Below are 13,907 nucleotides of genomic sequence, written 5' to 3' on the forward strand. Positions count from 1 at the left end.
ATCTTAAATTGCTTGCAGTATTTCAAAGTAGATGATAAATTCTGTATACTCCTTTGATTCACACACAGCATCTGTGAACAAATATACACATGCAAAAAACCCCAAATATCTGTGGACTGCATACAATTATTAGCATTCACAAATGTTCAGGTGCTAACAGGACCTCCTACATTCAGTTAAAATAATGTCAAGTGCCGTAAAACAGCCTTTTCTTCATGCACTGTCCTGAAGAAGCTTAAAAAAATCTATGATGGGTTATACCGAGAGGAGGGGAAAAATATAAAATGCTCGATTATGCACTTACATCATTTTATGTAGTACATGTTTTGGCTTTTCATCATGCAACCTGGATGACATTTTTAAATTACTGTGGTCAGAGCCATGCAGATGTAGATAGTATTACACAAAGGAAATAAATTAAACATAAGAATATGAGAAATAGGTCCATACACTGAAGTTTTCATATTTATAAAATAATGAATGGCTATTCTTTTTTTTAATGTCTCTTGTTGCAGAGCAGATTGAAGTGACATTCATCATGGACATTTTTATCCCAGTTTATGCCTTCCAGGCTGGAAGAAATAGATATGAAAGTGATACAGTGCTCTGATATTCTGTCTCAGGAGATATCAAAATAGTATAGGGATCAGAGATCTCTTCTGTCCTAGCATGACATCCTCAGGTTTTCTTAAAGTTAAAATTAACTTCACTTCCCAGGGTAACTGCAACAGCAAAGATGCAGTGAGATGTTTTGGCATTACTTGCAGAGTGAGGCACCCTTTTGTTCACCCTTTCAACAACCACATAACTTCTCTTCCTTCCCACATCTTGTCAGGGTACATATCATCTGGGCCCTGGGCCTGTGTGATCTTGCCTTCAGGCTAGCGCTTGATTCTGATTTGGTACCCCTCAGAGGTTTGCCAGGTCGACTTGCACAACTTTCAATTTTACTTGCAGAGTTTCCTGATCTCTTCCACATTCCTCTGCATGTAATGGGATTACAGAGTCCTTCTGTGTCCCCCAGAAAGCCACATCCCATTGTAACATGTGGGTATTTTATCCTCATAAAATTTAAAAGAATCATATTATGGAAGAAATATGATATTAATTCTTGGGGTAAGAGTATTGTTCTTTGGTTTTTCAAGGGTATTACAGTTATCAGCTTCTTGGGATCCATGGATATTGAAGCCTCCTAAAATCAGGACACATAACTACAAATATTTTCTGCTGAACAGTGGTCCTCCATAGCTTCAGCTGTTGGAAAAAGAAAGACTGGAAATGTTAGTGAATATTAAAAACATGCATCAAAAGTACATCATTCAGTAGCTTTCCAGTGAGGAAAATATTATATTTTGATTAAACATTTTTGATTTTCATAGACTTTTTTTCTCTGTCTTTTTAAAAGGAATTTCCTGACTTTGAGAACACAGTGACCAAAAAAAGAAAGTAAGTTAAGACCAGTTTGAGGTCTACACAGTGTCACTACATTTGTCTGTATCTTTCATCCTTGTTGTTTTATTAATATTTGCCAATGTTGCTTTAATTCTCATAGAGTACATGTATTAATGTTGCAGTTGGAAAGCAAGTAACAAGCTTGTAATGCATTGCTAAAGCTCTTTTGCCATGATTTTTTCATATACATAAAGCTTACTTCCAAAACATCAGAACCAGGACAGCTAAAATCAAATGCATTTAATCTGAGCTTGGTTTAACCATATGTCTGCTTTTCTGAAAGATTGAAGTGGTAACCTATTTTATAGCATGTTTGCACCATTGACCTGATAATCTCGTGAAGAGGTTTTTTTGTTTGTGTTTTTAATCCAAGTAAAAAATTAGTTTGAAAAATGATTGAGATAAAGCAGGTCAGACTGTATTTTATCAAGTATATTTGTGACAGCAGCATGCTTTGCATCCATTCATTAAGACACAATGCTATGGTTTAGGCTAATGATTAATATGTATTAGTAAGCACAGGAATTCTTTTTTGGCTTCATTGCATTACTGAAGTGGTCCCCTTTAGATGAAATCTGAAATCCTGCCTAATGGAATGATAGAGGCAGATCTTATCTGTTTGGCTGTGACAGACATGAAAGTCCCTGGACATTGGGGTTTTTAAATTTTATTTTTTAGGTGGGATTCCACTAAATTCAGAACATCAATGTTACCTATGTCTATTGCTGAGAAATTTCAAAATAGATAAAGATTTCAAAGAAAATCAAGAGCTCCTTTGTCTTAAGTAACAGTTTAAATCTATTTCTGGTCATCTGATAAAAACAGTAGTAACTTATCAACTGCAAACACAGAGATGTATGCACTCAGAGCTGTGAGATCTCAGTTATCTGTGACCAGCTAGGGCCCTGTGAAAATGCTCCCCAAACTGCATTAATTAAAGTATAGACATAACTCTATTATTCACTATTTTCTCATCATTCTTTAACACTTCTAAGGAAGCCAGACTACTGTGTAGGCCTTACCCAAGGTTTACCCTACCAAGCTCTACCAAATATGAGGCAATCACATAGCTGCCTCAGAGTCTCCTGCTTAGATCAGAATGAAGTCTGCCCCAGGAATAGAAATAATAGTCTATAGCGACAGTGTCAAATCTTACAATGCCAATAAAACTGTTCTATTCTAAAACTAATCCTATTCTAAATGAATTATCAGAATTTAGAAGGGTTGTCTAGATCATTTGACTAATCAATATAAAAAATGAGTGAGCTGGATGAAAATAATTTCACTCAACAAGAAAAGATTTTGTAATTAAAATTGTTTCATTGTGAGTGTCCAGCCATCACTATCTTGGCATGATATCCCCACTGATAATTCAGAAATTTTCACATTGGCCTTTTCTGTAGATATGGAGAAAGTGAATAAGGAATTATCATTCTCTTTTTCTTACAATCGGGCAACAAGGAAGCACCAAATGAAATAGAGTAGCAGAAATAAAATAAACAGAAGCATGCCTTGTTTAGACAGTAAGAATTAAATTGTGGAACTCTGGAAACAAAAGAAGTCCAAGTGGTTTCAAACAGAACTAGTGCTTACAGACCTGTTCCTTCAAAAAACAATAGTTCAGTTGCACCCTGTTGCTCAGGAAACCCTTCAGCACCTACGTGTCCGAAGTTGGGAGATGGATCTCAATTTTTGTGCTCTTTCCCTTCTGCTGATCATTGTCACAGATTAGACAGTCTCTGGTCTCATCTAGTATAATCTTCTGGCTTCATCCTCTAGCTCATAAATTAATCTCCCTAGGGTTTTTTATGGATAAAGTGAAACAAATTAATTCACAAGGTAAATCTTTGTTAATTCAAAGATTTCTTTTTCTTCTCTTAAGTTAGTATATTCTTTAAGTCATCATCTATAAACCATTGACCACAGATGGAAGCATGAGTTAGGACTATTCCTTGATGTAAATGTGCAAAAAGCTCAAGGTTTATTTGGGCAATAAAATGTCACTCAAGTTCATAGTGATGGCATGTTCATATGTAGCTCTTCGCTTGAATCTATTATGTCTCCAAACTTCAGACACTAATTTCTAACAGTTGTGGGACACTTCAGATCATGTCTAAAGAAAAGTATCTCTTATTTTCTTCCTGATGGGCTCCCTGATTCAGTCATGAATTCTCCATTCCAAAAAGAAACTTGAATAACATATTTTTACGGAATGAAAACTCAGAAGCTTTCAGAGCTTTGTGTGGCATGTGGGAGTAAATGGGTGAATGAGAAAAGCCAAGTAGTTCCAATTAAAGCCAGTGGGAATTGCACAGCTAAATCCCTGTGCCCTGCTTTGAAGAATTAGTTTGAAAATATCCATATTTGATTAAATGTGCTTTCGTTTTTCATTCTGACTTTCAGCTAATGGTACATTTTTTTAATTCTTTTAGATCCATCCAGAAGTCCATGTCTGAAAATGAAGCATTTGGTTAGTAACTGCTTAAATAATTTACTGTATACTTGCTAATCTCACAGAGCCAACTTTAATTAAGGGTCTGATTTGCTTTACAGCTGTTGGAACAAATGCAAAGGAAAGGAAAAAATACAGTTAAGCTATCAATATACACCCCCCACCCCCCACCCCGCTTTCCACAGACACATTTGTAGGTACATATTGAAAACAAACTAGTTAAACATAGATACCAAAAAGATTTAAAGAACCTATTATGGAACAACAAAAGAAATACTCAGCATGGCCAGTATTTCTTTTAATCCTTTCAATAAAAAATTGAAATATCTCTGATCTAATCAAATTCAGGTCCCTGCCCTTTCCCATGTTAAACTACTTTGCTTCAGGTTTCACAAACAAGTTCAACAAAGAAGAAATTCAGGTGGTTTTTTTTTTCAACCCGTCCTGACACTGCATAATAACATGCAGTCCACAGTTGTGATTCAATGGGTTTGATTTTGTAAATCCTCTGTGGGAAATAATCACCAGTTTATTAAAAAGTAAAAATTCCTATTTTTTTCAGTGAGAGTTTCCTGCTAACATTCTACTATTTATTCTTTGGAGTTTGGGTTTAGTTGTTGTATCTAGCCCTTACTGAGTAAAAACGTTATTATATCTGCCTGTAACAATGCAGCTATATTTCATAACAATGTGTCTCAGATAGATGAAAGTTCCTGTATATTAAGACTTTATTCTGTAGCCCTGCACTGGGAAGACATTAATGCAGAACAGTATCATTTGGTCTACAGCATCCAGGCTGTAATGAATACCCAGCACTTGACAGAATCGACAAGTGCTTTCATAAAGAAAATTTTCTGACGTGGTCAGAGTTAAACCCAACATTAAAAAAAACCCAACAAAACAAAAGAAAAAACAAAACCAGGAAGTGTAAAAACTTAATAGTTATCAATATGCTGTGAAGCATGACCACTTTGAAGTTCACTGAGGGAACAGGAGAATGGCCATCTTGTTCTCAAAGCCAACCTAGTTTGTCCCATTCAAGCTGAGACAGTACTGGCCTTGGAGCATGTGTGGCATAGATGTGGGCATCTTTGATGCTATTTCTTACTAACACCCTAGCTTGTTAACTGTAAAATTAAAGAATATTTATATAATTCCTGGAAGCAAAATAAAGGCACAGATGTTCTGTGGGCTCCTAGGTCTTAAAACCAGGGTTAAGATAACAATCATTCCGATCAGGTTTTAACAGTGTTAAATGAGGTATTAGACAGCAGCAAAAGATGATAAAACTTCAAGTCTGCCCACAATACCATCCATCCATGCATCCATCCATCAAATTTCCTATATTGCAAAATCATCAATTCATTTCCATGTTTGAGCAGATACTACAATGTTCTGCAAGCTTGTTTGATTTGCATTCTAATGCTATTTTTATAGACTTTCCTGTTATTTCACAGGTTTGCTATGAATTCAGGTGACTGCTCTCTATGCTTTTACTTTAGACAGGAAAAATGTGAATGGCACACTTTGGCAGGGTTCCAGGAAGCTGGAGAATGATTCGTACATCAGAAGGCACTGTCAGCTTGAAGGTAAGTGCTAAACATATTTCAGCTGATTTTGCATTTTCCACAAAGTATTTAAAAGGGCACCTAGGAAAATTTATCATTTTTCACCAATAATCTGGCTAAATAATTTGTCAAGTCCTTTTGAGATTTATCTTGTCCTCAAGGCGGGGGGGGGGGGAGGGAAGTAGTTAAAATAAAGCTTACCTTAAAACTGGGAAGCTAAGAACACACTCTGTGACCAACTCACTCTAGTCCACAGGCCAAAGAAGACTTCCACTACAGCAAATTGCCATAGTCGTGTTGTATAGGGCTTGCCAACTGTAATATGAGCCTATAGTAGGAATCCATGTTCCCATATATTTTATGCTACTCCAGGTATCCAACAGGGAAACAGTATAACTTTTCCCAGAAAAAAACTCGTGACAGGTGCAAAAGAGAGTTGGCAAAACTTTGTAGGCAACTGTTTTGTCCATTTCTCTTTCTAAACCTGTTTTGACCAACTTTATTGAAACAACCTTACAGCTAATATAGGGGAAGTTGCTACTGACACTGTTTAAGAGCTGACCAGTATAAATTCATTAAAATAACTATGAGAAATAACAAGTGAGCAGTCATCTTGTCTATTTAAACACAAACTGGACTTTTAAAAAATCAAAGTGTTTTGATAATCTGCTTAATGTTGCTTTCAGGAATGGAATTTGTACTTGTACTTTTTGAAGTCAAGGTAGGTCCATTACAGTTGCCTAATCAGACCAAACCATACAAGGTTCAGCAGAAACAGAAACCAAGATATGTGAGATTAAAGTGGATGAGTGTTTTGTCCTCTACTTAAGCCAACAAAGTGGGAAGATAGCCATTGCCATAACTTTTAATATCTCCTATACAAATGGTGTAGCTATCATCCACTGTTAGGAGATTCCACTGTTACCTGGGTATGCTGAAGAAAGCAGAGGACAGGGCACCAGCTTTCCCTCTGAATTTCATTCACTTCACCACTTGAAGATAAACTCTTAAATGCTTGGAAAATAGATCTGAAATTGCAATACCTATTGTATTTGCCCATGTATGGGAAAATTGGGTTTCCTGGAACCAGAACCAGAAAGAAGAGATGACAAGAAAAGGTAAAGGAACTCTGCTTTTGTGATGAACTGATGAGGGGAAAAGGGACCTTCAGTGAGTCTCATTGGCTTGCAAGGGATAAGGTTGTAGGGATAGGTGAAAGGAATATCAGGCATTTCTCTCCAGACAAGTCTTACTTTTAACCAAAAAACATTTTGGAATGATTCCTCAAACTACTCCAGAGGTTGTCAGTTTGAAGGTGGAAAAAGGCTGAATGAGACAGCAGAACTTTTTGACCTTCCTCCAGAGTCTTTTCTACTCAAGACTTTTTTTATCCTTTTAAATATCCAAAGCATGCAAAAGAACAGTGCACATTTTAAAAGCTGACAAGTGTTATGATTGAAGGGCAGGGGCCCAGAGGGAACAGGAAGCAAAGCTGGCAGCTAAATAGAAATCTCCCTTTCCCCTACTGCATTAAAATTATTTCAAGGGAAGTCCCCTGCACACAGTGGTGAAAACCATTGCAAGGAGATTTACAGTGTATCACTATTGATCTAGATAATTTGTCACTATTGATCAAACCTTTCTCTTAACAGAGATAATCCTTCAAGGTCTGCAGGTCTATTGCATAATATGAATTTCTGTTAGATGTAATAGGCCATGCGTGGTGGCCAGCATAGACTTCTCTGCTTACTTTAGAGCTGTATTCAGAGACCTGACCCAAATCTTACTGAAATCAATGAAAAGAAGACATCCACTGATGCTGGTAGCCTTTGGATTAGGTTCTTAATGCCTCTGTGTGTATTACCTCTACAAAATTCAGTTTTCCAGACTGATAAGGCAGTAAAAACATATATATCCCACAGACACAATAGTGGGAATACCTGTCTTTGCTCACAAGCCCAAAATCAAATCACCAGTACCACATTTGCCAGCCTAAAAGCATCATTGTTAAAAAAGTTGACTATGCAAGTTCACAGTCATTGGGCTTCCATGAAAGAGTATTACGGAGACAAACAGAAAAGAGCTGACACTGCTCAGAGTCAGCAGACATAATTCTCCACTGGTCCACTCCACAGTAAAGTGACTGGTACCCATTGCCAGACTAGGAAGAAAAGAACACTGCAGCTTACATATATCTTTTGCATATTGGGTTTTTTGTTGTGTTTTGTTTTTTTTTTTTTTTTTACCCAAATACCCTATTCCATACTTCACTGGATTGGAGAACTGATTTAAGCAAGGTTTAAGAGTACTGCAGATGCATGTTATTATGGCTAGAAAAGAGATCATGGTTGGGGGGACCACTAAGGTTTGCTTTAATAACTTGCTATTGTTCATTTGGTTTTGAACGAAATTACGTTAATACCAGTGTCACTGTATGTAGTCTTTCAGGCTAAGGTCATTATATGTTGCCCCACAGTTCTTTGTGATTCAGCTGCAAACAGCTACCAAATAATACTATTTTGGACTAGACTGTAAAAGGACTTGTGGGCATAGGACCGAACACTGCAAGACTTAACTTTTAGAGTAAGCCTACAGAGCACAAGGCTACAGTGTGCAGAGATGTCTGCAGGAGATGGAAACAAATTAGCCTGAGGACCAGAAATAACCCAGTTATGTTAATCTGGTGTTGCATAAGCACTACTTGACATGAGTTATGCTGCTTCTAGAAGTCCAGCTAGCTCTGTATTTAAATAAACAACTGGATTGTCAGACAACTGGCCCTTAGTAGCTTCAAGGAGATTTGTAGGTGCTTGAGACAACTTAAAATCTGGTCAGTCAGGTTAGATTTTGAAACGTAACATACTTTTTGGAAAAGCTTTTGATTTATTGTAACCATCAAGCCTGTAGGGGAAAGACACTGTCCTATTATCATAGAAGCTCTTACAGAAGCCTCTAAAGGCAAATTCATGCAATCAAATTTTCTGTGACTCATATTTTCTCTTCCTGTTGATGCACATGGCAAATAAAGTAAATTGTTTGATGGGGTTTTCTGTGCAGCTGACCTATGGTTTCAAGGTGGAACTAGGATGTGAAAAGACTCTTGCTCTTTTTTGTCTGATGCCCAGAGTGTAATTTGTGAATTTTAACCCAGTCTTACAACATCCAAGTTGCAAAACTATGAGGAAGATTATTTCTTATTGTGTTACAATTTTTGTTTGGAGAGGATTTTCTTTTAGGAAAAAAATAATCCTAAAAAATCTCTCTTGATTGAGAATTTTCTTTAAAAATAACATATGAAAATATATGTGCTAACTTGCCTGTACAGTGGCCCTTTAACTGTTTCACTAACATGTGTTTAGGGGGTTTCTTGTCTAGCTTTATACACGTTGTAGTCTCATTTAATTCCAACATAAACATAGGCATTCTGAGGACTGGGATCTTACTTAACTCTTTGAATATAAATTTTCATGATTGTGTTCAAACACTTTTTTTCATGTGATAACTGAAGAATCTCAGTCACTTGGAATTATTCACTGAACTAATCTTTCTTTTTCTGTTGTAGAGAAAACAATGCAATCAGTCTCACCTTTGTAAATCTATATGTTAAGTTAGCTGTCATTTTGCAAAAGGGAGTATTACTGATGTTGTAAGGTATTCCTCAGCAGCAATAAGGATGCCAAGTTAGGATTCATGAGAAAAAAAGACCCAAAATGTTCCTACTGGTTTCTAGTAACTTTGGAAAAATAGGATAGCACTTTGTGCTGTGATTAACAGGTATTTTTTGTTCTGTTTTTTCCTGCAGAATAACTGAGTGCCTCTGATATCTATGTTGATGGAATCTAGTCGCTAGGGCCTTTCTACAGTAGTACAATGGTGTATGCTTTGCCTTAAGATTGGGAGTAAAAGTAGATCTTTCAAAGTAGACTTACTAAAAGTAAACTTTTCAGAGTTGTTTGACCTATTATTGCTCATTGTTCTAATGAAGGTAAATACCCTTCCCATGCAAAGCATTAATTTCTTGAAAGAAAAGGGAGGATGTTCATTCTTTGAAAGCAATTTCTAATCTAATCTAAGCTACACAGATCTCAATTGCAAAGATCATTTTTGCCCTTCATTTTTAATATTAATATTCTACACTTTGCTACTGCAAATTAGCAGGGCAAGAAAAAATGCTTGGTGGTGTTCTGGGTTAGCAAACTGAGACTAAGTACAGATGAAGAAGTAAGCATGAATGAGTTTTCTTTATGTGAGTCAGTTTGCCAATTTGTTCTGTAGTCTTACTTCAAAGCAGTTTGAGATAAAATGCATGCTTAAATGATACAAGATTAACTTCAGAGAGTCAAAATGTCAGTGCAAAACATCAAGTGCAATTCAAATGATATTCCTCAGAAAAACTTAAAACAGGATATTTTAAAGCATGTTTTCTTTTTTTCTTTTTTTTGGTCATAATTCACAGAAGATAATATTATTGGTGATGGGATACATATGCTGCAAGGAAAGAAGATAGAGGAAACAACATGCCAGGTGAAAGAACTACTCTTTTTTTCAGAATCTAAAATTTCATTCAATAAAATGCATATTTCTTGCTTCCACTCAGTATTTGCCTAGCCTAAACTTCATACTTAGTATGCCTGCGTGTTTTAGAAGTTGAGTTTAAAAGAAGACTCTGGTGACTACCTAAGTTGTGCTCCATTTTCATTATGCATATGGGTTTTAATACTTAGAAAACTTTTTCTTTCCCTGAGTGAAGATCTATACTAAATGTTTAGATCAGTCTTGTGTGATCCATATTGGCATATGTATCCTAATGCTTTCTGAAATTCTATAAACATATACTCTATCTCCTCTTCATAATACTACATTAGTTAGCCCACTAGCACGAGCGATTAAGGAATTCTGACCCTTGGGTTTGCATAATAATAATAATAATAACATAAAAGTAGGTAAGAACCCATCAGTGGTGAGCAGCAGAGAGGTGAGGAGAAAGACTTGTAGCTCTGGAATTAGAATGACTGACATTTGGTTTTTATCTCACTTCCAGTCCCATGTTTGTCCTGATACTATGTTATTTAAAGGGCCAGTTCATGTCTGTTGCAAATCAGCTTAGCTCTGCTGATTTCCTATGACATAACAGTTTACCCTGTTTGGGAACCTGACTAAAAGTTTATAACTCACACCTACATGTGCGCGTGTGTCTAAATGAGGAATTAATACAATAAATTATTTAAAAGCTGAAAATCTGGTAAATTTTCCTTTACAGAAGGTGACCATTAAACTTTATAAAAGGCTCCAAGCTGAGTTTCCTCTGCTGTTTCTATACAATGTCAGGAGTCCTTTTGGACGTTTAGGTTAAAAGCAAGAAAAAACTATACAGGCATCACTCTGAAAGCTTCTGAGATAAGACAGAGAGCTGTGCAGACCCAGACTTTAGGCAGTGCTCAGCTCCAGTGTAGGGCAGAGATGCGGTCTGGCTTGAAAAGAAGAGTCAAATGATCTGTGTATCAGGGGACAGACAACTGTATTGGAAACTGGTGCCTTGAAAACCAGTATGTTCCAGTTTTCTCCTGCTTTCTCTCAGGGTTTCATCTGTCTCTGTACTGTTCTTCCACAGCAGTTCTTCCCTCAGTGTGAGGGATCTCTGGCTCTGTCCCTATCCTGCCATGGCAGCCTCTGGGCTGATTCCTGCTTAATATCCTGGAGGCCATTCCCCATATGTGATAGAATAAGGAGGGAAAAGGGGAAGATGAAATAACAGGGAAGAAAGCCGATGTTTGCTTTATGTATAAGTTTCCTTAAAATCCCTTAAAGCATCTCCCCGTGAACACTTTATCCCATTTTAAAAGCAAAGTTCTATTTTTGTCTTCTCTAATTTTTTGAAGATGCTTTTTGGGGCATGCGACTAATGAGCTGTAGAGACTTGGATACCTCCAAGCTTTGGTACCAATTTAAGACCTATTGAACCTGCTTTTTAAAATTTTCATTTTTTATTACATTATTTTGAGTTTTAGTGATTATTACCTCTGGCCTTCATTATCATCAAGATAACATAGATATAATGCCCTTTTAAGCTTCCAGAATAGTCTGATTATATCTGTTTTCATTTGCTGTACTGCATTATGCACACAAATAAGGAAATGCTGAAAGAAGAGCATTATGGGGGAAGCTCTCACACTTTTTCTGCAAAATCAGCACAAATGAGTGTCCTTATGAAGTCCCTGTATGCTGATGCACACAGCATGGGGAACAAACAGGAAGAATTAGAGGTCTGCATGCAGTTGCAAGGCTGTAATTTCATTAGGATCACAGAAATGTAGTGGGATAGCTCACAAAACTGGAGTGTAAACTGCCATGGATGTCACTCCTATCTTCAAAAGGGCCAGAAAGAAGATCCAGGGAACCACAGGCCAGTCAGTCTTACCTCAATCCCTAGGAATGTGATGGAGCAAATCCTCCTGGAAACTACTGCCAAACATATGAAGGACGAGAAGGTGATGGGGGTAGTCAGCATGAATTTATGAAACGGAAATTATGCCTGACCAGCCTAAGGGCCTTCTACAATTAAATGACTAGCTTGGTGGAAGAGGGGAAAGCAGTGAATGTTGTTTATCTTGACATTACTAAGGCTTTCAACACTGTCCCCATAACATCCTCATGAACAAACTAATGAAATAGGGACTAGAAAAATGGACAATGAGATGGGTTGAAAACAGATTGAACTGCTGCACTCAAAGTAATGTGATTAATCACTCAAAGTCCCACTGGCAACCAGTCCCTAGTGGTCTACCCCAGGGGTTGATCCTGGGTCCAGTACTGTTTATCATCTTCCTGGATGATGGGACAGAGTGCATCTTCAGCAAATTTGCAGTCAGTGCAAAAATGAGAGGAGTGGCTGATGCACCAGAGAGTTGTGCTTTCCCATCTGAAGGCCTTCAACAGACTGAAGATACAGCTAAACAGGAACCTCATGAAGTTCAATAAAAGGAAGTGCAAAGTCCTGAACCTGGGGAGGAACAAACCCTTCCACCAATGCAGGCTAGGGACCAACTGGCTGGAAAGCAGCTTTGCAGAAAAGGTCCTGGGGGACACCGGGTTGACCATGAGCAAGCAATGTGCCCTTGGAGCAAAGAAGGCCAACAACCTCTTAGGCTGCATTAAGCAGAGCTTTGCCAGCAGGTTGAGGGAGGTGATCCTTCCCCTCTGCTCAGCAGTGGCAAGCTGGCCTACCACATATGGGTGCTGGGTCCAGTTTTTGTCTCTCCAGTACAAGACGAACAAGGAAAATACTGGAATAAATCCAATGAAGGGCCATCAAGATCATTAAGGGACTGGAGCATCTGTCATACGAGAAGAGGCTGAGAGAGCTGGGAGTGTTCAGCCTGGAGCAAAAAAGGCTCAGGGAATTCTGATACATGTGTACAAACACCTGATGGGGGGGAGTAAAGAAGACAGAGTCAGACTTTTGTCAGTGGTGCCCGGTGACAGGACAAGAGGCAACAGGCACAAACTGAAATGCAGGAAATGTCATCTAACTTAAAGAAAGCACTTTTCTACTGTGAGAGGAAGTCAAATACTGGAAGAGGCTTCCCAGAGAGGCTTTGTAAAGTCCATCTTTGGAGTAACTTAAAAGCTGTCGGGACACAGACCTATGCAACTTGCTCTGGTGACCTGCTCTGAGCAGGGAGTTAGACTAGGCAATCCCCAGAGGTGCATTCCTGCCTCAGCTGGTCTGTGTGAGTCTGTGATTCTATGAGACATGGAAGAGCCAAATTTACAAGCAAGAGTAAATAGAACAGATGAACATATTAGGTTTTTCTCACTCTCATTCAAAACAAAAAAAAAGAAAAAAGAAAAAAGAAAGCAAAAAAGTTCCCTGAGCGCTTCACAAAAACTAATCCCTCTCCATTTCCTAAATAGTTGCTCAATTCATTCCATTCATTCTATAAGTGCTGGAAAATGGGGGCTTGGAACAGAAGTACAGGTTGAGGGTCACAGCATAAGCAACACTGTAATAGTTGTACGTTATCATAAAAAATAGCTTTACATTCTGCATTTATTTTTCATACTTTTGTTCTTGTTTGTTCATGTCTAGCAGGGCTCCCTTGATGGCTCAAACCCTTTGTAGCATATTGGGAAGGACATAAAATATGAAGTAATACAGTCTTTGGTCTAATACATTTTCCAAAATGTTTCATGGCTCATTTCTCACGTAAATTCTTAGGTTGCATTCAGCCTTCAAAGTGTCATTCATATTCATGAAGAAAAAGGCTAGTGTTCATTACTTTCACTGATAAGCTATAAGCACTGTCAGGCTTGCCCACTAGGGACTGCATCAGTGCCCCAGGGAAAGTATAGTCTCATGGCGTTCCTACGATGAGGACATTGTGACCAAGAAATGGATTATGGGCAGATGATGAAAGTGTATATAGTCTTGTCTT

The 13,907-nt window shown here is 37.8% G+C and overlaps 1 protein-coding gene across 3 annotated transcripts in view; it reads left to right on the forward strand.

Annotated features, from left to right (window-relative positions):
• The window catches only part of SAMSN1 (SAM domain, SH3 domain and nuclear localization signals 1), a 96,441-nt gene that overhangs the window by 20,738 nt on the left and 61,796 nt on the right, over positions 1–13,907 (forward strand). The window contains exons 3-6 of one of the 3 annotated variants that reach the window (XM_069785341.1): positions 1,406–1,446; positions 3,885–3,922; positions 5,407–5,493; positions 9,929–9,996. In XM_069785341.1, coding sequence (XP_069641442.1) covers positions 1,406–1,446; positions 3,885–3,922; positions 5,407–5,493; positions 9,929–9,996 — 234 coding nt within the window. Of the gene's footprint in view, positions 1–1,405; positions 1,447–3,884; positions 3,923–5,406; positions 5,494–9,227; positions 9,247–9,928; positions 9,997–13,907 lie in introns of those variants that run through there. The other 2 variants (XM_069785342.1, XM_069785343.1) reach the window with 2 other exon arrangements.

Source organism: Haliaeetus albicilla, chromosome 6, assembly GCF_947461875.1.
Source record: "Haliaeetus albicilla chromosome 6, bHalAlb1.1, whole genome shotgun sequence".
Taxonomy (NCBI): Eukaryota; Metazoa; Chordata; class Aves; order Accipitriformes; family Accipitridae; genus Haliaeetus; species Haliaeetus albicilla.